The sequence below is a fragment of the Protopterus annectens genome, chromosome 10.part0 (genome assembly GCF_019279795.1).
Source record: "Protopterus annectens isolate FY-2018-M chromosome 10.part0, PAN1.0, whole genome shotgun sequence".
In the NCBI taxonomy this organism is placed as follows: Eukaryota; Metazoa; Chordata; order Ceratodontiformes; family Protopteridae; genus Protopterus; species Protopterus annectens.
Window position 1 is genome coordinate 1,582,361,758 of NC_056744.1, and position 27,676 is coordinate 1,582,389,433.

At 41.0% G+C, this 27,676-nt stretch overlaps 1 protein-coding gene across 1 annotated transcript in view; it reads right to left on the minus strand.

Annotated features, from left to right (window-relative positions):
- STX1B (syntaxin 1B) overlaps positions 1–27,676 on the minus strand; it is a 915,847-nt gene that overhangs the window by 127,918 nt on the left and 760,253 nt on the right. The window contains exon 7 of the mRNA XM_044086235.1: positions 9,892–9,965. Within this exon, the coding sequence (XP_043942170.1) occupies positions 9,892–9,965 (74 nt within the window). The remainder of the gene's footprint in view (positions 1–9,891; positions 9,966–27,676) is intronic.

Genomic DNA, 27,676 nt, shown 5'->3' on the forward strand with positions numbered 1-27,676 from the left:
CGTTGGATGTTATCTTCGTTTACTACAGTTTGCACACTAGTTGAGTTACTGGTCGCCGTATCTGATGTCACTCATTCCTCATTGTCAATCATATGATTGATTTGCTGATTATCGTTACCATCGTTACCTGGGGACAATGGATATACTCTTTGTTTCACATATTCATTTAAGTCCCTCTTAATTTTATTTATTTTACGATGGTAAATAGTGTCACAGATCTTATCCACACTATTAAATGTGTTGTCAAATGCTAATTGATGAGAATCAAAAGACAGATCATTTTGAATTTCGTCTTTTAATTCATCTAAATGTTTGGACATTTTTATCAATGGATGACAAATTGTATTTAACTAACAGTTACCTCATTTGCAAGCCAGTGTTGTCAAATAGGGCATGCAAATCTTATAAAAGTTCAACATTACCTTCAACTCTGTTGAGGTATTTCCATAGTCTTAAACCCTATGGAACCATTTCAATTTCAATGTTCTTCTGTAAGTAAGAAACCTCCAACTGAAGTTTCTATAAGAAAGTAGATTATTTTCAAACAATTTTATTTTCTCAGCTATCCTTGTTGCTTAGGGTTGAAATGTACCTTCCTGTCTCCTTTCAAACCCAAATACAAACGTGTTATTCTTCCACTGTAAGGATTTTTGAAAATTACCATTCGACTCTTCAGTCCTAATGGGTGAATGTTCTAATAAATTCTCCTTCTGCATTTTGTTGTTATTAGATGCTAGACGATCGATAGGTGTTGGCTGGGTCAAAGGAAAACCAAAGCTGCCATACAAGTTATCAGCATTTTCATGCTTACCGTTAAATTTTGAATCTGATTAATATGTACAGCTAACTGCTGTTTAATCTGTTGCAACAGTTCAAATATTTCCGCATTGGTAGTGCCCGTCATGTCAATCTCTGTGCTGAAACCAAACCACAACTACTATGAATATCAAACCACAGAACCAGTGAGCCAGTGATGGAACGTGAAGCAGGTCCAACAACGATTTTATTGAAAACAAATAACAAAGGTTAAGCGCTTTCTTCCCTCGAGTAATAGGGGGACTTCCTCAGAACAAATGAAGAAATCCTCAAACCCAGCCTTAAATAAAAATAGATCAACCAATTACTCAATTGTCTACATAATTACATTAATTCTAAAATAATTTTAAGGGAAAACACACTAATATACATAATATATTCTCCCAAAAAAAGTCTATTGTTAAGGGTCAAATGGTCTGAGCAGCAAGGATGGTGAGTTCTGACACAAAGTTTTTGGTTGAGTTAAAATTTATTTCAGATATGTTCAAAGCTAGGGGATACCTTGATGTTATATTAGAAGAGATAAGTAATGAAGTTACACATAAGAGACACAGGGGAATTTATAAATCCATTTTAGATAATGGTATAGATAATACCAGAGCTGATATTAGTAATGATTTTGTAAGATTTCATTCAGGTTTTCTTACATGTTATAATCAAGATGCAATGGATATAACTGACATAATTTTTAATAATTGGGACATTTTGCAATTTGACAGTAATGTGGCACAAAAAGTAGGTCCCAAACCCAAAGTTGTTTTTAAGAAAGATAGAACATTTAAGAATTTATTGGAAACACCCACATATACAAGCGCAAGTGCGTCCAAAAGACCAAAAGGTAATTTTAAATGTAATCGATACAAATTTTGCCCCCATATTTTGGAGATAGGGGAAAAATTTTGGACTGAACAGAAACTTTCTAAGCATTAATGGACATTTCAATTGTGGTTCCGTGAATGTTGTTTATGTCGCTAAATGTTCACATTGTCCTATATTTTATGTAGGAAAAACAGCTCCATTATTTAAGAATAGGATTTGTGAACATTTATTAGACATAAAACATGGAAAATCCACAAACACATTAGAAAGACACATATGCAAGTATAAAAACCATGAATTTTGTTTTTTTGTAATCCAGCAGTTAAGGACCCACAGGATCATGTATTCGATGCACATTTAGAATTATGTGAGTTGAGATGGCAATTGAGGCTTAATGCCACCAGTTATCCTGGTATTAATGAAGCCATCTGTATTTCTAGTGTTCTTAAGCTCAAAAACATCTTGGGTTAATTTCTATAATCCTTATGGTTATTCACAATTTTCACAATTTTCATGGTTATTTACATTTATTTTATTCATTATTTATTTATATTTGTATAAAATGACATCTCATATGATTTATTCCACGTAATGCGTGTTTACAGTTTTTCATATAGTTCTTTTCAAAATTTAATTTCCTAATTCATTTTATGGTGAATAGGATTGCATTACCTCTGAATGGAATCTTTTAACATATACATTTTAACATATATATTTATATATATTTCTTTAAACATATACGCACATATACATATACATTTATCAATCTGTATTTTTAATATGTAATTTTAAGTATGTTTACTTGTATATATATATATATATATATTACCATTGTATTGCAACGTTCAATTTAACTTTTGAATGTATATTAGTGTGTTTCCCCTTAAAATTATTTTAGAATTAATGTAATTATGTAGATAATTGAGTAATTGGTTGATCTATTTTTATTTAAGGCTGGGTTTGAGGATGTCTTACTTTGTTCTAAGGAAGTCCCCTATTACTTGAGGGAAGAAAGCACTTAACCTTTGTTATTTGTTTTCAATAAAATCGTTGTTGGACCTGCTTCACGTTCCATCACTGGCTCACTGGTACATAAAACAGTCATTGGCTGAAATATCATGGTTCTCACAGTCTAGGTATCTTCTCCATTCTGTCATTATTAAGTGCATTTTAAAATATTTGTAATGTTTTACATTGGTAAATTAAAGTATTACATTGAAATGTGGAAGTATTCATTTTGGGTTAAATGGTGACTAAAACACTAGCAGGCTTGATTAGCCAGCTGCACTTTTTTCTGTAACAGTTTGATTTGTTTGAAGGGTGTAGTTCCAGCAAGAGACTTGTAAACAGCTGGATATATTGGCAAAGCCTAATACCACCACAATGTCTGTACAGTAAGTTTTTCTTGAGGGGAAGCAACCTCTCAGTTTGTCACTTTGTGCTGGGTGGAGTGGTACAGACTGTTCTTATTATGTACAATGCTTATGGGAACAAGGGTGGGGAGCTAAATAGTATGTCCTAGTAGATGCTGAATATATCTGAAGATGCATTTGATTTCTCACTGGGAGGTTATCTTTGAGATCTGAAGTGTTCCTGTTGCTGAAACTGGGTTGTACTAATTTGAATTGCAACTAAAAGTCAGCACCACTACGTAAATCATGGATATGGGGAAATTTTAAACCAGTACTTCCTTCTGGAGCAAAGCAATAACACATACAGGTATAGACAGGTTCATGTATTGCATATTATCGGACCTGTCCTTATATTTATTTATAACTCTATACTTAAGATTTATTTATTTATTTACTTATTTATATTTCTTTACCGGGGTAGCGCACTGATCTATACTGACCAGTTTCCAGCTCAGCCCAGAAATGCAAAACATTTCAAACAAAAAAATACAACAATGTAAGCAAACAGAGTACTTCAGACTAATTTCATAGAAATTTTAAATTAGACTTAAAATGCAATTAATTCTATATTTCTGGCAACTATATGAATGCTGGATTCCTATTTAAGTAAACATCTTCAACAGAGCAGAATCCATAAGATCAATTAAATGTGGTAACACTATGCACTGGGTCTGTAGTAAAGAATAACATACTTGCTCTGAATATGTGAAATGCAGGAGAAGTGTTCACACCAGCTTATAAATCATATCTAATTGTATGTCAGCCCACTACTAACAAGAGGCAGTCAATATGTTTCTTAATCAAATTCTAGATTTAATTTTTATGTGTGTGTGTGTGTGTGTATATATATATATATATATATATATATATATATATATATATATATATATATATATATATATATATATATATAATATATATTACTTTCAGCAGAAAGAGACAAATATATTTGCTACAGAGCTTTCATACCAATATTGTAGTATAAAATAAACCAAAAAATGTATCCATATGAATATAGAGTAGAAACAGATGTCCTTACATTTACTGCTGCAGTATTCTTAACATATGGGATTCCCTGCCATGGAAGCCCAACATCCAGCCAGTCTACCAAAGCCTACTATTGCTTTAAGGTAAGCTGAACATCACCCAAACACTCCTCGCATAGTGTAGGGCATAAAGGTGATGTTCAGGCATACCATACTCAGATCTTCTTTGTCACCAGTCCGAACACTTCTTCTATCAGTCTGCTTGCCTACACCCATTTTCTGCCAGTTTTGAATGCATTTTCATTCTTGGGTGTACGTCTATGCCTGTTTGCTGAAGTGAGCCATTGGAAATAAGTACCCCACTGAGGTTTTGTTTTTTTTTCCTTGGCTTTGTTGTGCTGTTAAGGGTTAATGTCATTCAGGAAGGGTAAATGCCAGTGCGGGAGACAATACCCCATAAAGACCTCCACAATAAGTGTCTTTTTTGCCTAGGAGCTTCTCATGACCATGTGTCTTGTTCGATTTGTCAGGTGTTCATCCCAAACAACTGTTGTAGTAAGCTTTCTTCCCTTTCCTTGTATCTTGAGAACCAGCGTCTTAGGCTTCTAACTAAAGATGCAATGGAAGGAACCTCCCACCCTGAGGGTTAGCCACTAGGGAAGAAGAAAGTGAAAGAGGTAAGACAGAATCTTCTGCTGTCCAGCCTCTGTCAGGTGTTTCTCCCAAGGTCATTACAAACCTGGAGGCTCACCTGGTTGTGTTGTCAGATTTATCTGCTGCAACTGGATTGGAGGCCAGGAAGGATCTGACTGGCGGCACATCCGACGAGGCTTTGCAGGTGTCCGTTTCAGATGTTCAGGGGAAACCAGAGTTGATTGTTTCTGAGAGACCTAGGGGGTTTTTCAGATTCTAATTAGGGAAGAAATTCGTACTACCTTTCTAGTTAGGGAAGAAGTTCGTACTACCTTTCTCGAATGCCATCCTGGATCAGAGCCTTCTCAGTTTTATTGGGCTGATGTTCCCTTAAAAAAGAAACAAAAAACTAAACATTTATTCTGCTCCTAGTGATCCACAAAGTAAGTGGCAGGCCTTTACTCAGCGGTTATTTAATGCTTTAATGTCATTAAGGCCTCCTTAGGGGGTTTCTGTTCCTGCTCCTATTTGGTCCTCTATTTCCCTTAAAAGACCTAGAGAACAGGGTTCTTCTGAGAAAGAGTTGGACCCTGATGAAGAATCCCTTACTTATTCTACTCGGATTCCTTCTCCTTTGGACTACAGGTCAGAGGAAGAGGAATCTAGAACAGGACTCTAATACTTCTGATACTCCTTTTGAGGAAATTTCCTTTGGCGACACAATCTCTAGGATGATGGATTTTTTTAAGTGGGACTGTGCTCAGGTCTCTGATATCCATAAGAGGTACTATGAGTTACCGCAGATGGAATCTCCTAAACCTGCAGTTATTCCTCCTGTTTTGGCTGCTTCGCTGGATGCTTTTTCCAATGCCTCTTATGCACCTGATTCTCTGTTCCCTGCTCCGAAGAAGCCTGATAGGTTTATAGGGTGCATGAGGATTATAACGTTTTGTACAAATGTCCTCCTGCTGATCCCTCTGTGGTGTCTGTAGCCTCTGATAAGCCATCTCAATTGCTTCCCTCCCCCAAGTTTCTACCTTCTGATAAGGACAGCAAAACTATGGAAAGGTAGGGTAAGAAGGTTTACACTTCTGCTACCCCAGCTTTTAGGGCTATTAATTGTCAGACCCATATGTCTAGGTATATGTTGGCTCTCCTTTCTCAGGCCTGTCAGTTTATTTCTGATCTTCCAGACTGTGAAGTAAAACATCTGTTCTTTTCTTGCTAGGGGCTGCTCCTCAAGTAGTTCTTCATTCTATCAAATTTAGTTATGATACAGCAGGTGCCTCTTCTTGGGCTGCTGCTTTTGGTTCAGTAATGAGGAGGCATTCTTGGCTTAGGCTTCAACCTTTACCTGATGGTATTAAGGCTAAGTAGATGGATGTTCCTCTGGATAATAAACTTTTGATACAGAAGCAGCTGCGGGTTTGTTTAAGTTTCTTCATGATAAGGGGAAGGCCTTACAGGAGGTTAAACATGTATTTTTTTCCTCCTGTGCTTAAAATTTAGAGAAGCTACCTGTCTAAGCCAGCATTTATTTGTAGGCAATCTCAACTATCTGCTAAAGGTAAACAGGGTGGCAAATGGGCTCCTTCTACTAAGACCACTCAGACTTCAGGGATTCATAAGCCTTCCTTTCCTGACAAACCTGGTGCTGATGGCTGTCTCTTCCAAGCCACATTCTTCTTTTCTGTTTGCCTTTCTCTTTCTGTTCCTGTTTGGCTTCACATCACTCAGGATTCTTGGGTTCTGTCAATCATTCATCAGGGGTACTTCCTGGTGTGGAAATTCCATCCTCATTTTATGGGCATTCCTCAGTCTCCTTGGGAACAACTTTTTGAGATCTATTGTTTAGGGTACTATTCTAGAAGTGCCTGTGTCCTAAAGGTGGAAGGGGTTTTACTGAAGAATGTTTCTAGTGCCCAGAAAACAGGGCACTTGGAGACTGATTCTAGACCTCTTTCATCTAAAGACTTTTCTGAAGGTGCCTTCCTTTTGGATGTTGTCCTTTTAGACTCTGTTTCCTCTCTTGCTCTCTCAGGCCTTTATGATGTCCCTGGATCTCAAGGATGCTTATCTCCATATTCTGATCCTTCTTTTTTCAGGAAGTTTCAGCATTTCTGTGTTGCTTCCTGGCATTTTCAGTTCTCTGCTTTACACTTTGGCCTTTCTACTGCCCAAGGCTGTTCACCAATTGCCTTGCTCCTCTAATTGCATTTTGCAGGCTTCAAGGGGTCCAAATATTTCCTTATTTGGATGACCTACTGATTCAGACATCCTCTCCAGAGATCCTTTTGTAAAATCTTCATTTTGCAATTTCCCTTCTTCAGAGCCTGACGTTCACAATAAACCTCAAAAGTCTTCTCTGACTCTTTCTTAGGATCATGCCTTTCTGGGTTGTAGTATTCAGTCCATGCCAATACTAGTATCCAGGAAGAAAAAGGTCATCATCTCTCTCTACTCTTCCCTCATTAGGCCAATCATTGTGTATAATGCCCCATTTAGCATGTACCTCACTAGACATCTGCAACAGCTGGAAAGGCCACAAAAGTACCTCATGAAGAGGATTCTAGCCATTAAACACATGTTGTACATGGACAGACTCAGAAAACTCCAGCTATTCTCTGTCTCATATCATCTACTAAGAGACGATCTCTGCTTGACGTACAAAGCCATGCCAGACCCAGCTCTGTTAAAAATGCTACATCTAAAGAAATCCCAATCCCGCTGCACCACACACTCCAGAGACCTCAGCCTCATTACCACAATCAACAGAACATGTTGGAGGGACAGGTGAACCTAGAGAATGTCCATGCTCTGGAATAGAGTTCCCATACATGTCAAGCAGAGCACCTCACTGGCCCTCTTCAAGAGAAATCTTGATGAGTGGATGGGAAATAGAAAGTTCACCCCGGGGAGCACTCCAGTGGCTCTACTTGATAGAGGCACTGGGAACTAACGTCGGGCAGCACAATGCCATGGTATTTCTATGGGCTAGGCTTGTAAAGGCTCCAGGGCCATTAGCCTAGTACACACCTATGAACCTGACAGCGAGAGGGTGCTGCATACTCTGGAAATGCATAGAAAACTTTCAATTTTATTTGGATAAGACTAAGGCTATTAGAAAATCTGACTAGTTGTTTGTTTCTTTTCATCCTATGTCTTAAGGATTTGTTGTATCCACGCAAACTTCTTCTTGTATTTCAAAGGCTATTTCTTTTTGTTACACATTTCCTGGCAAGAGCCTTCCTTCTTCTGTAAAGGCTCATTCTGTTATAGCTGTTGCTTCTTTTGGTGCTTTTTTCCAAGGGCTTAGACACTAATTCTATTCTTGAAGCAACTACCTGGACTTATGTACATACTTTTATCAAACACTACAAGTTGGATAGTATGTCCAGAGCTAGAGCTGGTTTTGCTAATGCCATTCTTCATGGCTTCTTAGAGGACTCTACTGCTCCTTCCACTCCCAAGTTTCTTCTCTGAGCTTTAACACTCTGTAATATGTTATGAATACTGCAGTGATGAATGTAAGGACATAGTACAGTTGTGTAAAATCTTATCATAACAGTAGATGTCCTTGCCCTCACTGCTGCAGTATTTGCTCCCTCCCTCTATCCCCTAGTCTTTTTCCTTCCTGCATGTACAGTTTACTGCTTGGGTTTCCTGGGACTAGTATTCAAGGAGCATTTGGGTGATGTTCGGCATACCTTAAAGCAACAATAGGCTTAGGTAGACTGTCCGAACATAGGGCTTCCATGGCAGGGAATTCCATATATTACGAATGCCACAGCAGTGAAGCTAAGGACTTCTACTGTTAGGTAAGATTTTACACAACCATACTTTGTAAACCCATCTGTTGTAATGTTAGACCTGCGTGCTCCACTCTAATGTATAAAGAAGTCTTGGATATCAAAGCATTAAGTGATCATTTTCCTTTGCTTGCATTAATAAAAGGAAAATAACATGGTTTGCTTCTTTCTAAGAATATTAAAGCAGCATTCTATTTTAGAAAAATGGTTATAGAAGCATGCTAGCACTACAACACATTCTGCCATATCAGCAGCTCATTTTAAAATCAGAGTCATTACGTGGCATGCATACAAAAAGCCAAGCTTTGGCAGCTGCCATGTTACAGGAACCTTAACTGCAAAGGACAGATGGTAAGCTGCACTATCTAGAATAACCCTTACAGCAGTATGGTTTGAGATACGTATGTGTGTGTGTGTGTGTGTGTGTGTGTGTGTGTGTGTGTGTGTCTGTGTGTGTGTGTGTGTGTGTGTGTGTGTGTGTGTGTGTGTGTGTGTGTGTGTGTGTGTGTGTGTGTGTGTGTGTGTGTGTGTGTGTGTGTGTGTGTGTGTGTGTGTGTGTGTGTGTGTGTGTGTGTGTGTGTGTGTGTGTGTGTGTGTGTGTGTGTGTGTGTGTGTGTGTGTGTGTGTGTGTGTGTGTGTGTGTGTGTGTGTGTGTGTGTGTGTGTGTGTGTGTGTGTGTGTGTGTGTGTGTGTGTGTGTGTGTGTGTGTGTGTGTGTGTGTGTGTGTGTGTGTGTACATGCTCCTCCACAGATCTGCTAGATATACACAGAGTCAACAAATAAGAATATTTGGATACCAAATGAAAAGGAAAATCTGTAACTAGAAGTATTCTCTTCTGACCTCTGATGATGCAGATAAAAGAATTAATGCTTATACCATGAGAGCTGCTGTCCGAATGTTAGTCCTAAAGCTCATTTCCTTGTAATAGGGAAGATGAAGGCTCAACTGTGTATTATATACTCATTACATTCAGTGCATAGAAATAGATCTGATTACTGGCAATTTATGGAATTGGGAACAGGACTATGCCCTGAATGCAGTATAGCTTTTGAGATGAATAATATATCATTTAAGACATGTATTACTGGAGTGAATAAAGTCTTCATCCAGGCTACTAGAGATCCCATTTCTAAGCCCCTAGATGTATTGCTATCTATTAAGTGGGAATGAAGAGAGTTTAGGGCTTGCATCTACACACAGCAGAAGTGCAACTCTACTGGGGTAAACATTAAATGAAACATAAGGCCGTATAAAACAGTCACAAGAAAAATGAGTGACTACCATATAAACTATTTACAATTTGCCTCCCATGTAGCACTGATACTAAATAATACCCGGTCAGGTTGGACACTGTCCACTGAAATGTAGTGCATCAACCAAAACAGCAGGGAGTCCGTGATTCATCTCAGACTCACATCGTCAGTGAAAATCGCCAGCTTCCCACTCTCCAGCATGTCTTCCAGCTCTTCATTTGTAGTCGTTCTTCCAGCTGAAATGCATTTGAATGAGGTATTGTGATACAGAGATTTTTAACTGGCTGCAAACATTACAAACAGAAAATTAATTTGTTGATTATTTGCCATTTAATTATTTCCCCTTCTACCTGTATACTATATATAAACAATAATAATAAACAAGATAAACATTTTAATACCTTTTTAACAAACCAAATGATGACGCAAAAAAATACACACATACACACACACACACACACACACACACACACACACACACACACACACACACACACACACGCACACACACATAAATATATATATATATATATATATATATATATATATATATATATATATATATATATATAAACACATCAAAAACTCTTCGAACATGTGAGAAGAGAATAAACTTATATAAAAAAACTACTTCTGAATGACTGGGAATCAAATTACTGAAGCAGTGGAGCAGGTATAAAGCTTTTGTTCCTTTATTGGTAACAGGAACTTCTTCAGAAAAAGTATAAAACGTCAGAACCAGCATATATATAGTGTGAACAGAAAGGGTTGTGCTAACAATTGAATAAACCAATAACAGATGTAAAGAATAATAACAACTGCAAAAGGTGGGAATGGACCCAATAAGCAAGTAGAAACTATTGTCATAGCAACCATTAAAACGTATGTGATCCTAGGTAGTGCGTGTAAGTTAGACAGGCACATATAAAGTAAATGGCATCGATGTAGATGTTATACATCAAATGAAACCTTTGCATCGAGGTTTACAGCAGTCATTATATTGTATGAGTGCATATTATGTAAAAAGTATGTAAAATAGAAAAGGCAAAACCTGTGTGTATTTATATAAAGAACTCGTATTAACGTTTCCATTTTAATGCACATTTGACATTTACCATTTCGTTCAAACCAGGAGGTGCCTCAGCATTCAGTCTAAATTGCCAACAAAGTTCTTTGACCTCAAGTAATGTATTAATTTCCCCCATAAAAGAATCAACATGGTCAAGTACTAAGAAATTAAGTTGCGTAAAAGCAGAAGACACCAAACTATGTTTTGTTAGAGCCTTTTTCATATCCTTATTTCTCACTGCAGCACAATGTTCTTTAATGCGTGAGGAAAGTTTACCAGTGGTTTTTCCAATGTAAAATGCAGGACAAGACATGCAGACAGCAGCATAGACAACATTTATAGTATTGCAATTGAAGTATTTATGACTGTAATTTAAACCTGTTATGTGGGAAAGTGTAAGAATCACCATTTAAAATAAACACACATGCTACGCAAGCATTGCAAGTGAACATGCCATTAAGACCTTTGGTGTTAAAATGGGCTTTCTTTACATCTGTTATTGGTTTATTCAATTGTTAGCACAACCCTTTCTGTTCACACTATATATATATGCTGGTTCTGACGTTTTATACTTTGAGGAAGTTCCTGTTACCAATAAAGGAACGAAAGCTTTATACCTGATCTACTGCTTCAGTAGTTTTATTCTCAATCATTCAGAAGTTGTTTATATATATATATATATATATATATATATATATATATATATATAGATTCACTTCAGATGATCGAGTTTCTGAAATCTCGAAACTCATATGATCGAGACCATATGTTCGAGTTTTCAGAAACTCAAACATCGTAAGTGAACATAAAAAACAAAAACAAACACATTTACAGATGTTTTTGCAGGGGGCACAAGCACCCCTGCACCCCCCCACCCCCTACTTAAATATACTAACTCCGAGATCGCGCTACAGTGGGTAAAAGAAAATCTCCCATTCTGCGCTTCTGAAGACACTGTGAAATGGGAGATTTCCCTGTTCCCTGCTGTAGGACAATCTCAGACTTCATATATTTAAGTAGCAGGGGTGCAGACGGCTTGCCCCCCTGTAGAATCCGTCACTTAAGGTATTCACACAATTTATTTAACCCCCCCCCTTCAGATGTTCAAGTTTCTGAAAACTCAATCATATGGTCTCGTCCATATGAGTTTCGAGATTTCAGAAACTCGATCATCTGAAGTGAACCCATATAGCTATATATATATATATATATATATATATATATATATATATATATATATATATATCTTCTTTTTCTTTCAGCTACTCCCATTAGGGGTCGCCACAGCAGATCAACTGTTTCCATTTCTTCCTGTCCTCTGCATCTTGCTCTGTCACACCAACCACCTGCATGTCCTCTCTCACCACATCCATAAACCTTATCTCAGGCCTCCATCTTTTCCTGTTACTTGGCATCTTTTTCCCAATATACTCTGCATCCCTCCTCAGCACATGTCCAAACCAATGTAATCTTGCCTCTCTGGCTTTGTCTCCAAACCTTCCAAGCTGGGCTGACCCTCTAATATACTTATTCCTAATCCTGTCCATCCTCGTCACACCCAGTGCAAATCTTAGCATCTTCAACTCTGCCACGTCAAGCTCTGACTCCTCCCTCTCATTCACACACATATATTCTGTCTTAGTCCTGCTGATCTTCATTCCTCTTCTCTCTAGAGCATATCTCCACCTCTCCAGGGTCTCCTCCACCTGTTCCCTACTCTCACTACAGATCACAATGTCATATATATATATATATATATATATATATATATATATATATATATATATATATATATATATATATATATATATATATATATATATATATATATATATATATATATATGTGTGTGTGTGTGTGTGTGTATAAAATCTGGCACATAAGTCTGTTATAGGTCTGAAATATCTTTATACACATTGACTACTATATCATTTTTATATCTTCTTTGTACATATATATTTTTGAGTCCATTTCAATTATTTTTTTCCATTGTAATAACATTTATAAATTGCTGAATTACATTATTGGTTTAAAAATGTACTGGACCTACCTATGCTCACTGTACTGTGTTGGTATCATTATGCTGTAAATCATTAAAAAAAAATAAAACAAACAGATCAGGATCCATCACTAGGTGACCTAGGCAGTTGCCTAGGGCCCTTTTAGCTGGGAGGGGCCTGCTGGCCAGGGGGGGACCTGCTACTATATTTACTTAAAAAAAAAAAAAAATATATATATATATATATATATATATATATATATATATATATATATATATATATATATATATATATATATATTTCTTCTTTAAGGGTGTGAAGAATGCCTTCTGTGTCTGTACTTCCGTTGATGCACACACTTGCTGGGGTCAAGATGTATCACTGTTCCTGCTTCTTTTTTTCCATGTCCATGTACACAATTTAAATATGCCTGTTGCCTACTTCTTTTTTTCTATGTCCACGTACACAATTTAAACATGCCTGTTGCCTACTTCTTTTTTTTCTGTGTCCATGTACACAATTTAAACATGCCTGTTGCCTACTTCTTTTTTACTTTGTCCATTTACACAATTTAAACATGCCTGTTGCCTACTTCTTTTCCTGTCTGGGGAATACGGATGGCGAATGAACCATCAATAAGGAGCCTAATGCCTGCTTCTCTCTGGGAAACAACAAAGCAAAGCATCAGTAAGGTGTGTGTGTGTGTGTGTGTGTGTGTGTGTGTGTGTGTGTGTGTGTGTGTGTGTGTGTGTGTGCGTGTGTGTAAGTGTATAAAATGGCCTGGTTAGGGATGGCAGTTTAGTTAATTTGTTCAGGCTCAAACCCTATACTTTAATTACAGGAGACAGGAGCATGAATCCTCTACACCAACTACCAGACTTCTCAACAAATGAGTTTCAGTGAATGTTCAAGCATTTGTAAAAATGGACACTGGTACTGTGGAAGCTTGTATTGTTACCGCTGAGAGCATTTACAGTTTATGACCTGGTGGAAGGCAACTGAGCAGGTGAACCAGTAGAGCAGATAGAGCTTAGCATGTAGCAATATTTGGTCAGACTGATACCCAAAAATGCACTTCAATGCCATACATGTTGCATAGTGTTGCATTGTCAATGCAGCATTCCAGTTGAGCACCATATAAAGGCAGGCGGCATAGCATATGGACCAGAGAAAGAGGTGGGGGCCTTACAGTCCATAATTATACTTGATGGGTTTTTGGGGAGTGAAACAATTTGCTGTACTGCCATTTGGTGAAGAGGGGACAAATACTGTCAGGGGTATTGATGGTGTATAGGTCAGCTGCTAATAAGACATTTGAGGGTGAATGACAAATGAGAGGATTGGTGGACAGGGAGGGAGACCATGATCATTCCAAGGCTGGTGGTAGAATCTACAAAACTGGATAGGAGATTTGGAAGGGATGCATGATCAAATATAGACTTAGTGAGTACTAGGCTGCAAACTCCATGATCACACAACAGTGAAAAAAGTACATAATCCAATGGCACTAAAAGTATCTTTCATTGAAATTACTTCACAGTAAATGTACTCACTAAAACTAGCTTCATAAATCTGACTCCGCCTGTTTCACAAAATGTTGATGAGGTAGACATCTAGGACAGTTGGAGGAATATATGAAGGAAGTAAAAGGACTTTTTATGCCATCAAAATGAAAGAAAGGGTAGACACAAGAATGTTGTGGATGTCTATATGGGTAAGGGGTACATGTGGAAACTGCAACTGACAGGGTGGGGTAGTAAGACTTGCTTTTGGTGTACAGCATCATCTATGACAATATAAGTGACAGGCTAGGCAGGTGACTTGAATGGCCATCAGCAGTGGTGAAAAGGTAGGCAGGGGATGCTGGCCACAACTAAAATAATGGAGGTGGTAGGCATGAAACTCTTGTCCCCATTGGATAGGTAAGCTCCAAAACCTGGATAGTATAAAGAAGTAACCTCCATGGTGTGTCTAACAGCAACCCTCCCTTCAGGAGGAATAACATGGGTATTTAGTTTAAAAAATAAAAAACAAATGCTTATTTTCTCTCATGGATGAGCATGTGAGGGGGTAATTAGGGGATTCTATTCCCTGTCACAAGGTGGGGGACTACTAGTCACTGACAATATATCTTATGACTTTACAAGGTCCTATGATAACTGCCAGGCCAGAGGGATACAATGCTCTAGGCAAACTATTCATAAACATTCTTCTCTGATGTGTAGGCTATTTGATATGATACATAACATATGAACAGTGAGATAGATGGTATGATACGTAACATATGAACAGTGAGATAGATGGTATGATACGTGACATATGAACAGTGAGATAGATGGTATGATACGTGACATATGAACAGTGAGATAGATGGTATAATACGTAACATATTGACAGTGAGATAGATAGAATGATAGTACACAATATATGGACAGTGAGATAGATAAAGAAGTTATGTACCTACCATAACGTTCCATGTTAGTTGTATGCAACTCGCCTTCCTTCTTGCTGTTTGGGTTCAGAGCCGATCCTCGGCTCCGACTCGGCCATCTTCTATAGCTCGAGTGCTGTTTACTGGCTCGAGGCTACCCCTTATCCCAGCATGCCCAGCATCAGCTACCCAGATCTCGTTTGTGATAGCGCACACTAGACATAAGTAGAGTAACCAGTTCCTAAAAACTGGTTGTCCAATACACTTAAACAAGGAAAGAGTTATAAATCACCTGGCATGTGAAGTAATAAAAGATCCTCAGCCAGTGAAAACAAAAGGGAACTCCTCACAATCCTCTAGGAAGGGGGGAAGGAGGGAGGGACGCAAGAAGGAAGGCGAGATGAAGACAACTAACATGGAATGTTATGGTAGGTACATTACTTCTTTATGTTAAGTTGTCCATCTCGCCTTCATCCTTGCTGTTTGGGACAGCGTTCCTAGCACCTAAAATCCTGGGTGGCTCATTGGAACAGACTCTTTAGAACAGTAGAACCAAAGGAAGCTCTGCTCCGGGAGACCATATCTACCTTGTAATGAGAGATAAAAGTGTGAGGGTTTGCCCAAGTGGCAGCTGTACAGATTGAGTCTATGGGCAACCTAGACTGAAAAGCTACAGAGGTGGCTAATGCTCTAGTGGAATGACCCTTTGGTTTAGCTGGTAGCTCTTTATTTCGTAACTGATAAATGACGACAATAGTATCAGATAACCATCTGGATAAGGTCACTTAGAAACTGGAAGGCCTTCTTTGTTGAAAACATAAGAAAGAAATAACTGGTCTGACTTTCTTAGTTCCATAGTTCTACGGAGGTAAACACAATTGTCTGTGTACATCCAATTGGTGGAGCTTGTATTCTGCCTTGTTACTGTGATTAGGAAAGAAAACTGGGAGATCTATGGATTGATTTAAATTGTTCTCTGAGCAGACTTTAGGAATAAAGGATGGATTGGTCCTCAGAGAAACTCTGTCCTTGTGAAACACCAGGTAAGGAGGATGAACACATAGTGTTTGAAGTTCTGGGACACATCTAGCTTAAGTGATAGCAACCAGAAAAAGTGTCTTCCAAGAAAATTTTAAAGAACATGATGCTGCCAGTTCAAAGGGAGGCAAAATTAAGGAGGCTAAAACTAAATTGAGATCCCAAGGAGGAGGAGAATCTCTAACTGGGGGTCCAAGAAGAGATGTTCCTTTCATAAAGGCCTTGCAGAGCTTAAGAGACATTATGCTAGAATTAAACATACCGATATGAAAATTAGAAATGGCAGCTAGTTGTACTCTAATGGTAGCGGAAGCCGCACCAGACTGAAAAAGCTGTGCTAGAAACTCAAGAATTTCATGGACTGGGGCTGAGAAAGGATCCAAATTTCTAGATTCTGCCCAGTAAGAAAACCGTTTCCACTTACTAGCATACGTTTTCCTCGTAGTAGACTTATGTGAGGAAACAATAATATCACGGACTGCTGGGGAGATATTGGAAAGCCTGGCTAAGGCTGGAAGTGGAGTAATCAAGCTGTGAGCTGGAGAGTTTGAAGGGATTGGTGCAACCTGCCTGATTGGTGAATCAGAAGATCTGGAACTGGGTCCAGAATCCATGGTTGATCCAGAAGGTGGAAGTGTAGGAACGGGAACCATATCTGTCGAGGCCAATATGGGGCAATGAGGATCATTTTGCAAGCCAACGATTTTGCTTTCTGTATGAGTCTTGGAATTAGGGGAAAAGCATAAAGGAGTCCCTGAGGCCAATCATGGACTAGAGCATCTCTGGGTATATGACCTTGAAGAGGAAGTAGGGAGAAGTAGCTGCTGCATTTGTTGTTGAGAGGAGTGGCAAATAGGTTGTAGCAAGGCTGTCCCCATTTGCAGAAGATAAGGTCCGCAACTTCCTGATTCAGAGACCACTCATGAGGCATGATGATAGCTCTGCTGAGCCTGTCCACTATGACTTTGGATTTCCCAGGGATGTGCATTGCTATCAGAAAATGTTGGGAGGAAATCGCCCATTGCCACAGTCTGAGTGCTTCTCGACACAAGGGTAAGACCTGGTCCCGCCCTGTTTGTTGATGTACCACACCACTGACATGCTGCCCATTTGAATTGCAATGGTCTCGGAAGGAAGAGAGTCTTGAAGGGCTTGCAACGCTAGGAGAACCCCTCTCATTTCTAGGACATTGATATGCAGATAGTACTCGTGAGGTTGCCAAGTGCCTTGGACTGTCCTGCCTAGATAAGTCCCCCCCTCCACCCTATCAGGGAGGCATCCATGGTCACTGTGGCTACCGGAGGGTGTTGTATGAAAGGTCTGCCATGAAATACTAGTGGGGAGACCATCCACCAAGAAAGGTCCCTTTTGCATGTTTATGTGATCAGGATCATGTGAGACATGGGTAGTTCCTGGAAAGACCACTGCGTGAAAAGAAGCCACTAAAGGATTCTCATGTGGAAACACGCTAATGGGACAAGAAGAATGGCAGCTGCCATGGAGCCTAGAGCTTGGAGGACATGTCTGACTTGAACCCTTTTGCTCTGCATTAGAATTAACACTTGTTGATGAATAGTGGAATCCTTTTCCTGTGGTAATCTTGCAAACATTTCTTTTGTGTTTAATTCTGCTCCTATGTATGTGATAGAGTGACAGGGCAACAAGGCAGATTTTTCGAAATTTACTGTAATGCCTAGTTGAGTGCATGATGTGACCGTATAATCCCATGCCTCTAAGAGTTGACGCCTGGTGGTAGCAGTCAGGAGCCAGTTTACATAGGGAAACACCTGGAATCCTTGATACCTCAGGTGAGCCGTGACTACTGCCATACACTTGGTGAACACCCTAGGGGCTGAGGTGAGACCAAAGGGCAGATCTCTGAACTGGTAATGACTGGCCCCTACCCAGAAACGAAGAAATCTCCTGGAGCATCTGTCCATCTTGATATGGTAGTACGCATCCTGAAGATCTATCGAGCACATCCAATTGTCCTGACCCAGAAAAGGGAAAATGGACTGCAGTCTCACCATCCGGAACTTTTCTTTTTATACAGATTTGTTCAATCTGCTGAGATCCAGTATTGGTCTCCAATCCCCTGTCTTTTTTGGTACTAAAAAGAATCTTGAGTAAGTTCCGGATCCTAGTTGGTCTGCGGGGACTTCTTGAATGGCTCTTTTTTCTAGCAGTCTTGAAACTTCTGTGACTGCTTGATCCCTTAGATTGGGTGGGACATCTGGGATGGGCTTTTTTGATTCTATGGGGGATTGATGGAAGGGAATTTTGTAACCTCCAGATATGATGGATAGTACCCATCTGTCTCTTGTTATATTTTGCCAGGCTTTTGGGTACAGCAAAATTCTTCCCCTGACTGCCTCCAGAGGTGAGTAGTCAGGCAACCCTTCAGGGATGCTGGAAGGGTTTGGCAGAGAAGGTTTCTCTGTCACCCTGGTTTTGCGGTCCCCCTCTGCCACGAGGGCAGCATCTGTTATTGTTGTTTCCCCCTCTGCCCCTGGGGGAAAAATCAGCATGTGTGTTAGGCAAGGGTCCCTGGGATTTTTGGAATCACATCTTTCCGCTCATCTAATCCTTGAGATAAGGTCTGGAAGGAGTGGAAAAATGGACTTCAATGGCAGAGAGAGTCCTGCCTTCCTGCTCACACCTGGTCAACGTGTCTTTCACCTGAGGCCCAAAGAGAAAGGAGCTATCAAGGGGAGTATTGGTGAAGGACGCTCGAAAGGGTTCCGCAAAATGACACAGCTGCATCCAAGCATGTCTCCTGAGAGCCACACCTGTCCCTGTGACTCTGCTCGTTCCATCGGCTGCATGGGAAATCAGCCTCATGGAAGAGTTGACTATGGAAAGCTGAGAAGCTACTTTGGCTGGTGCTCCCTCAGCTGTAGCTTTCCATATCTGTCCATCGTCCGAGACTGTTCGGAGGATGAAAAGATGAAGAGGTTTCTGCTAACTCTTTCTTGGTGGCTGCTGCTACCACCTTGGCATCAACAGGCACACCTTTGGAGAGGAATTGCTTGTCCTGGGGGGGGCTGTAATAAATTTGTTTGGTCTCCTCAGAGTAGGTTCCACAGAATCTGGAGCTGACCAAGTCTTTCGAGCCACTACAGACATGAGTGGATTGAAAGGAGGAGATACCCAGGAGGTGGAAGTTCGGGAACTGAATGCGTCCAGGTATACAGACTCATCCTCGGTGGGGGCTAGGGAAGTCCAGTCCATCCTCTGTCTAAGCATTTCAAGGATGTCCGAAAAGGAAACATCTTCAGAGGGGGACCTTGGGGACCCTTCCGATTCATCCATTTCTGTATTTGAAGTGACAGACTCAGGGGAGTCTATGTGCTTCCTCTTGCACTTCTTCTTCCAGGAAGGCTCCTCCGAGTGATCAGGGGAGGCTTCGGAAGAAGAGGGATCACCCAATGGGGTGTCCTGGGGCATAGGTTCCCTACGCTTGGGGTCTGAAGGAGGAGTAGAGGTTGGAACAGGCACCATGGGGGGAGGAGCCGATGGAGCTGGCAGTAGAGCTGTTTCAGGGGACAGCATGCTCCGCATGACCTCAAAGGTGTCCCGACCTCTAGGCAGAGAAAGTCTGGCTCTGAAAAAACAGGAGTCTTTCTCCGCATTGAGGATGACAGTTCCAAGGCCGATGTTGGAGCCGAGCTCACCTGGGCCGAAGCTCCGAGGGGGAGAACGGGGCCGGACAAGGGTCTGATGCCACCCCCCCCCCCCTTGGAGCCGATGAGAGAGCCTTGGCACCCAGATCCCTCGATAGAAGGTATAATCGAGGTAATCAGAGCCGACATTGGAACCAAAGGAGAGATGATGATCAGCACTGATGGTTCTACTGCCTGCGGATCCATAGTCTCTGGCTCCAAGCTAAATGTAGTCGGAGGAGGAACAGAAATAGAGGCAGTTGGAGCCGATACCTGTTGAGGTGGGCTGGACAGAATTTTTGCCAGTGCCTGTGACATAAGCAACCTACTTACTACTCTCTCCACATCATGATCCGATAATCTAGAGGATCGAGAGGAGTGGGAAGAATGATGGCTATGTTCACTCTGTAACAAAGGTGACTGAGGTGCCGAGTGGATGGACTCTAAGGACGGAGACCTCAGTCTCTTATGGCTCTGAGACAGCTCTGAAATAGCAGATGGAGCCGACGGAGGAGTTGTCTTGTTGGTGCCAGCCGGCACCGACATACTTGGTTGGTCAAGTAAAGGAGTTAGCTCTGAAGGTGGAGCCAATGGCTTGACAGACTTAGGGGAGTTCACTGGCTGAGTACTTTTAGATGGAGAATCCTGAGGCTTCAATAATCCCTGAAGGATTAATTTGTTTTTGCGCTCCTGCAGGACCCTTGGACTAAAAGCATGACATATAGAACAGGAGTCTTGCAGGTGAACAGTGCCCAAACAATATATACAACTAGTGTGCCCATCTGTCAGAGACATTTTCTGACAGTATGAGTCACACTTTTTGAAGCCAGATACCTTGGTATCTTTAGACATTATAGTAACAACAACAATAATAAAAAGCTATAATACAAAAAACAAGAAACAAATAGACTTTTTTTTTTTTTACAGTTAAGGAACAGAAAGGAAAGCCTCTAATTTAAATGGCTATCCTAAGGGGTGCTCTCTAATTTAAACGTGTTCAAGGGAACAGAAGGCCTACAAGTTATGGAGTAATGGCCAACAAAGCTAAAATGCACAAGAAAGAGATAAGGGAAAAAGGAATATTATCTAGACAAAAAACTGACAAATACTTGACAAACTTTCAAGAATAAACAACAACATATTAATGGAAAAAACTATACTATGCTTGAGCCAGTAAGGAAGCAAACTCGCAGCTGAAGTGGCAAACGAGATCTGGGCCAAGTCGGCTCCGAACCCAAACAGCAAGAACGAAGACGAGACGGACAACTTAACATGGTATGTTACATAATATATGGATAGTGTGATAGATGGTATGATACGTGACATATGAACAGTGAGATAGATGGTATGATATGTAACATATTGACAGTGAGACAGATGGTATGATATGTGACATATAGACAGTGAGATAGATGGTATGATACGTAACATACTGACAGTGGGATAGATGGAATGATTAAATGGACAGTGGGATAGATGGTATGGTACAAAATATATGGATAGTGGATAGATGGTATGGTACATAATATATGGATAGTGGGATAGATGGTATGATACGTGACATATGGACAGTGAGATAGATGGTATGATACGTAACATATTGACAGTGGGATAGATGGTATGATACGTGTCATATGGACAGTGTAATAGATGGTATGATATACAACAAATGGAATTCTACCTTTTTTTAATTTCTCCAAGTCTTTTGGGTTTCTAATACCATGACTGGAATGAACCCCTTTCCTAAGTCAAAGTATGATTAAAGTTCATGAAGTTCATGAAATTAGTATTGTTTCAATCTCTGATGTCAGCCAGAAGTACTCTTCACAGTGCCCACAATGTGCCCAGTAATGACTCCTTCTGCAATTTGTATGGTGTTACATGTATCAGTAACATATCTAAGTACGATTGTAACTTCTTTTTTATAAGATCCGTTGCTCCTACTACTATTGGAACTGTCTGGATATCCTTTTCCACATTGTGTTTGTTTCTGCCTGCAAATCCTGGTATTGTATGACTTTGTGTCTCTGTGTGTAAGACACTGTAGTCATTGGGTGTAGCAATTTCAGTGATCAATGCTGCTTTTGTTTTCTTTTCATGGACCACTATATTTGTTTTTCTCGCATTTATTTTTTGAACTGTTGGTAATGGGTGAGCCCATGTGATACAAACTTTATTATGTTCTATAATGCTTTGTGGTTCATGTTTCCAGTGTTTTCAGCTAGTTCAGTATTATAATGTTTGCCTAATCCCCAGTGCAACAGTCTTGCCACATTATTATGCCTTTCAGTATACAATCCTTCTGCCATTAGTATATCACAACTAGCAACAAGATGTGCAACTGTTTTCAATTATGTTTTACAAAACTACATTTGTCTGTTTCTCCCACATGTTCAATGGACTTTGTAAACCAACATGTACATAGTCCACTATCTTAGAGAGTGGGATAGAAGGTATATGTAACATATGGAAGTGGGATAGATGGTATGATATGTAACATATGGACAGCAGTGGTGCTAAAAACTGAGGGCTGCCACTGCTTTACATTTTTAAGGGTATGTTGTGTAATGCTACTGTAACACTGACAGTAGGGGCCAATGCAGGAAGGGTTTGAGAATCAGGATTCCATTTTATGACTGTTAGATGAAGTGCACGCCTGGAATAAAAGGCTTGCTTGGCAAGTAAGAATTTCATGATCCTACTCCAGTCTTTCTTCATAGCAGAATTAGGTGGCTGTAACATAAACTCTTTCACAAGAGTAGTTCCAATAACTGGAAAAGCAAATAGCTGTATTATTAACTCCTCTAAAATGTTCATTTTCATTAATTTTATGTTAGCATGACAGCATGTAGTCTTCAACAAATATTTCCCTAAAAATAAAACTTTAGCTCTGATATCAAATCTTCACTGACTGAACATACATGACTGATGCAGTAAGCATTAGGACAACTCAGCACACTAAACTTAACCAGGATGCCAATGGTTTACCTTTGTTTTGTCGCACATGGTATGTGTGATTGTCCTGTTGTACAACCTATATTACTGAAATACGCAGAACTTCGAAGGATCAAATGTCAAAAATGGTTTGCTGGAAAGCCATTTCCGACATTTGATCCACGTGTTTGAATGGCAAAACAAGCATTTGCTTATTTGCTATTCGAATACATGTTGAATTGGCATTGTCATTTTTTGCAGACGTACTTTTGGCATTATGCACGTCGGACTCACAGCGTACGACAATTCAAAGGTAAACCGATGCCAACCCCACACCTTATGTTTACAATGCACTTACCAACAAAAAAAAGATCAGATTATATCTACTGCTAAAGAGTTTACAGGACACTTGATAGTTCTTTGTTGCTTTTTACTTATTACGCTAACATTTGAAATACTTAAAAGATATTTTAGATTTCCTTGACATTATTTGCCTATTTGGACTATGTTCTTCTCCTCTCCATTGCAAATAATATTAAATACCATTTTAGTTAAAATATTATCTAATGTTGTTAATCTTCTTCCCATTCATCACTGATGGGTTCGGTTCCAAGCCCTTGGAACTGCTTCGGTCAAATACCAGGCACGTGTACACCAAAAAACTCTCGAGCTAAGCTGCTATCCACAATGCCCTTCTCCCGATTACCTCAGATCTCATTTGCTGCATAGCCATATAGCTGCGTTTCATCAAGCTCTCCAGCTAAGTGAAATATTTTTGATACATTTTTGAGTGTTGATTGGACTTTTGTCACTTTTCTAAACAGTATACCCTTTTTGATCTTATCACTCTCTCTATAGCCTCATTTTTGTAACTTTAGCTGTACCTGTTGGGTAATTAATTTACCATTGTTGGTAATGCCCTCTCCTACCATTGTGGTATCTCTTGATACCATCGCTGGCATTTTCCTTTCTTTCTACTTTCTGTGTGTGTGTGTGTGTGTGTGTGTGTGTGTGTGTGTGTGTGTGTGTGTGTGTGTGTGTGTGTGTGTGCGCGTGTGTGGGTGCTGGGTTTGGCTAAATATGTCCGGCAAAAAAGAGACATCGGGGTTTAAACATTCCACCTCCTGCAATGGTAAACTCCCTAATAGTGATAGTCACGATGACTGCGTTTATTGTCTGGGGGGTTTTCATTTATCTGTGGAGCCTCCCTGTCAGATAAGTCAGAGTTTTAGTCAGCGGATGCTGAACGAATGAAAAAATAAGTTAATCTTGAAAGGCTTCTCCTTTCGCAGAGGCTATTTCTGTGTTGGAGGCTTCAACCCTTCCAGTTAAACACAAAAAACAGCCACATTCTGATTCCTCCTCACCTTCTGGTGACAGAGGTAAGACTTCTAAGCATAAAGCCCACAATACTTCATCAGAGCACAGAGCCCCTTCTTGGGTTCCGACTACTATGGTTTTGACCTCTGCTCTGACTACTACTGTGATGACTTCTACCATTCTAGTGACAACTAGTGCCTCGGTGCTGAAGCTTCCTCCAGCACTGTCTCGACTATGGCACCATCCTTACTTGCTCCAGCTCCTCCTTCGGTGCCGACCTCTCAGGAACCAATGTTTGTGATTAAGAGTGCTCCGTCAGCGCCGATAATATCCTCACCTTTGCTACCTGTCTCCAAACTAGAGACCATGGTGCCATTTTCTCAGACACCACAGATCTGATACTCTCCTTCCCTGGACCCATTTGCAGGACATGCTTATAGCCCCTTTTTGGACCAGCCAGATTCTCCTTCAGGAGTATCCACTAGGTCCATGAGGAGCCTATCCGAACACGATGTGGTGTTCTTGTTGGATCAGCTGTTGACAGCCAGAGGGATTCAGAATTGGCCTAAGACTCTTCCCCATTTGGGACTGGGTGCTGCTCTTCCCAGTACTCACAAGTATTCTCCTCCTTTGGATCTCCCTGTACTGAAGCTCACTGTTCTAACAACTGTAGTGGAAACCTCCCTCAGCACTGACAGTGCCTGTCACTGAGGCCCCAAAGTCGACTCTTTGGTTTTAGGTTCCGTTGGAACCATCCCTTCCTTCATCTCATAGTTGGGGGTGGATTCCTTGGTTCAGAGCACTGTACTGAGTGACTTACCACTGCTGCCCTCGGCTCCAGGAATTTTGCCAGCTCCAGTCTTGCTGGAGGCTCCATCTCTGGGAGCAGGTCTGACGCTGTAGGGTTTGACCCCAGTTTTGAGGCTGTCTTACTCGGTTCTGGGCTCCCGCTCTTCTTTGGGTGGGCCTGCTTTCCAGATGATGGAAGAGAGTGCTTGCCTCCGGAGGCACTCCACCGATGTCGGAACTTCTTTCTGCTCCCTCTGAGCTACAACTACCATGGGCCACCTCCCCAGGACACTGGGGGGAGAAGCCTCAGGATATCCCTGTCCAGGATGCCCCTTCCTCCAAGTCTTCCTTAGAAACTCCCACTGAGGAACCTCCTCAGAAGAAGTTGTGCAAGAGGAAGCACATCAACTCGCCTGAAGAGTCGCTGACTGAGGACACAGATTACGATGATGGCAAGGGGTCCCCATGGTCACCCCAGATGATGTCTCATTTGGATACATCCTTAAAATATTAAAACAGAGGGGTGGTTGGAAGCCCTCCAACCCCTCCTCAGAGGAATCCGTGTTCCTGCAGGCTTTTTGCTCTCAGCCTTCTAGTTCTTAGGTGACCCTGCCTGCCGATGAGTTGATACAACTGGTCATGCAGCAGGCCTGGCAGAATCCAGACTCCATAGAGGCCATGCTGAGGAGAGCCGATAAAATACTCCTCCCCCCAAGGAGCATCCACACTGGTCGAAGGGGTTGCCAGTTGACGTGGTGGTTGTGGTGGCAGCCACTAAAAATGACCTAGTGCAAAAAAGTCCTACTGTTCACCTGCCCAATAGAGTCTTGGGCTGTGGACAGACTGGGGAAGCGAGTTTTTGCTTCAGCGACCTTTGCTGTTAGGTCCCTGAATTACCTGGCACATTTCACAAGGCTCCAAACAGATCTAATCACTGAGCTTTCTGGAACTCTCATGGGTCAAGTTTCTGACGAGGTGCAAGACAAGGTTGTCTCTCAACTTGCCACCCTTGAATCCATATCCAATTCATCCATGAGGTTGCTGTCTCATGCAACTGAAGGGGAGTCTAGAGCTGCGGGTGCAGGCATTGTTATGAGGCGTCATGCCTGGATGTGCATATGTGACCTCGCGGACTCCCTCAAGTCCTCCTTTTTGAATGCCCATATTGAGCCATCATTCTTGTTTGGTTCCAAAATGAAAGACACTCTGGCCAGGTGTGAACAAGATGGAAAGATCCTGTTTGCTGTTGGTCTGCATTATTCCAAACCTCAACATTCTTTTACCAGAAAGCAGAGGAGCGGAAAAATCTCGCATAAAAAATCGCAGGGCCCCTTTTTGAAATGCACATGGCGAGGATTCCCCCATAGGCAGAGGGGGTAACAATGGTGGAAGATCAAGACTCCAGAGATTCTTTTACTGGGCAGTCTTATCAGTGCTTTTGAAACTTTGCCTGATTGCTTTCCTCTGGAAGCAGTCAGGGGTCATTTTTCTCTGCACCAGTTTGCCTGGTGGTCTATTACAAATGATCGATGGGTGCAGAGCATAATTTCCAGAGGCTACTACATCCCTCTATCCTCCCCTCCCAAACTTCCCAAAAACCTTCCCGATGTTCCACCCTACCAAAGGGAAGAAGCAGCTTCAGAAATTTTAAAGCTATGTCAAAATAAGAGCCATCCAACCAGTCCCTCCAGACCAATGTGGATCCAATTTTTACTCAAGATTCTTTTTAGTGCCAAAAAAGACCAGGGACTGGAGACCCATCTTGGATCTCAGCCACTTAAACAAATCAATTGTTCAAACCAAATTCCGCATAGTTATTATTCAATCCATTCTCCCCTTTCTGAGGGAGGATGCTTGGATGTGCTCGATAGACCTCCAGGATACGTATTACCACATCAAAATGGAGAAGCACTCCCGGAGTCTCCTTTGCTATGGGCTAGGAGCCAATCACTATCAGTTTTGTGCCATGTCATTTGGTCTCTCGATGGCCCCCAGAGTGTTCATGAAATCTTTAGCAGTGGTAACAGCTCATTTGAGACTTCTAGGATTCCAGGTGTTTCCATATTTGGACGATTGGCTCCTCTCCACCCCAACCAAGTGTCTCCTGACAATGGCTCTCCAATACACCCTTTCTCTAGTGGAGTCCCTAGGCATAGCTGTACACTGGGAAAAACCCTACCTAGCCCCCCTCAACAACTGGAATTTATAGAGGCAGTACTTGACACTCATTCTTGTCTGGTATCTCTTCCAGCCCACAGACTCCAGAGACTAAGATCACAAGTGCGTGTGATACTGTGTCAAACGAGAGTGTCAGCAAGGGAAGTTCTCCAGGTGTTGGGGTCTATGGCTGCAGCCATCCCTATAGTTCCCCTTGCAAGGTTACACATGAGGATCTTACAATGGCTCCTTCTGTCATAGTGGCCTGCAAACATTCATCCTCTAGCCTCGCAGATTCTCATAACCAATTTGTGCAAGCAGGATCTTCTTTGGTGGATGAGGCCAGAAGCGGAATTGTGGTGTCGTCCCTTTCAGTCCCCTCAGCCCTGCGCCACGGTGACCATGTATGCTTTCCTGATTAGGTGGGGTGGGGGGCAATTTTCAGGGAAACACAGTCTAAGGCATGTGGTCGAATTTAGAGGCTGATCTGCACATCAATGTTCTGGAGTTAAGAGCAGTGCTATTAGCGTTGCAAGCATTCCACCCA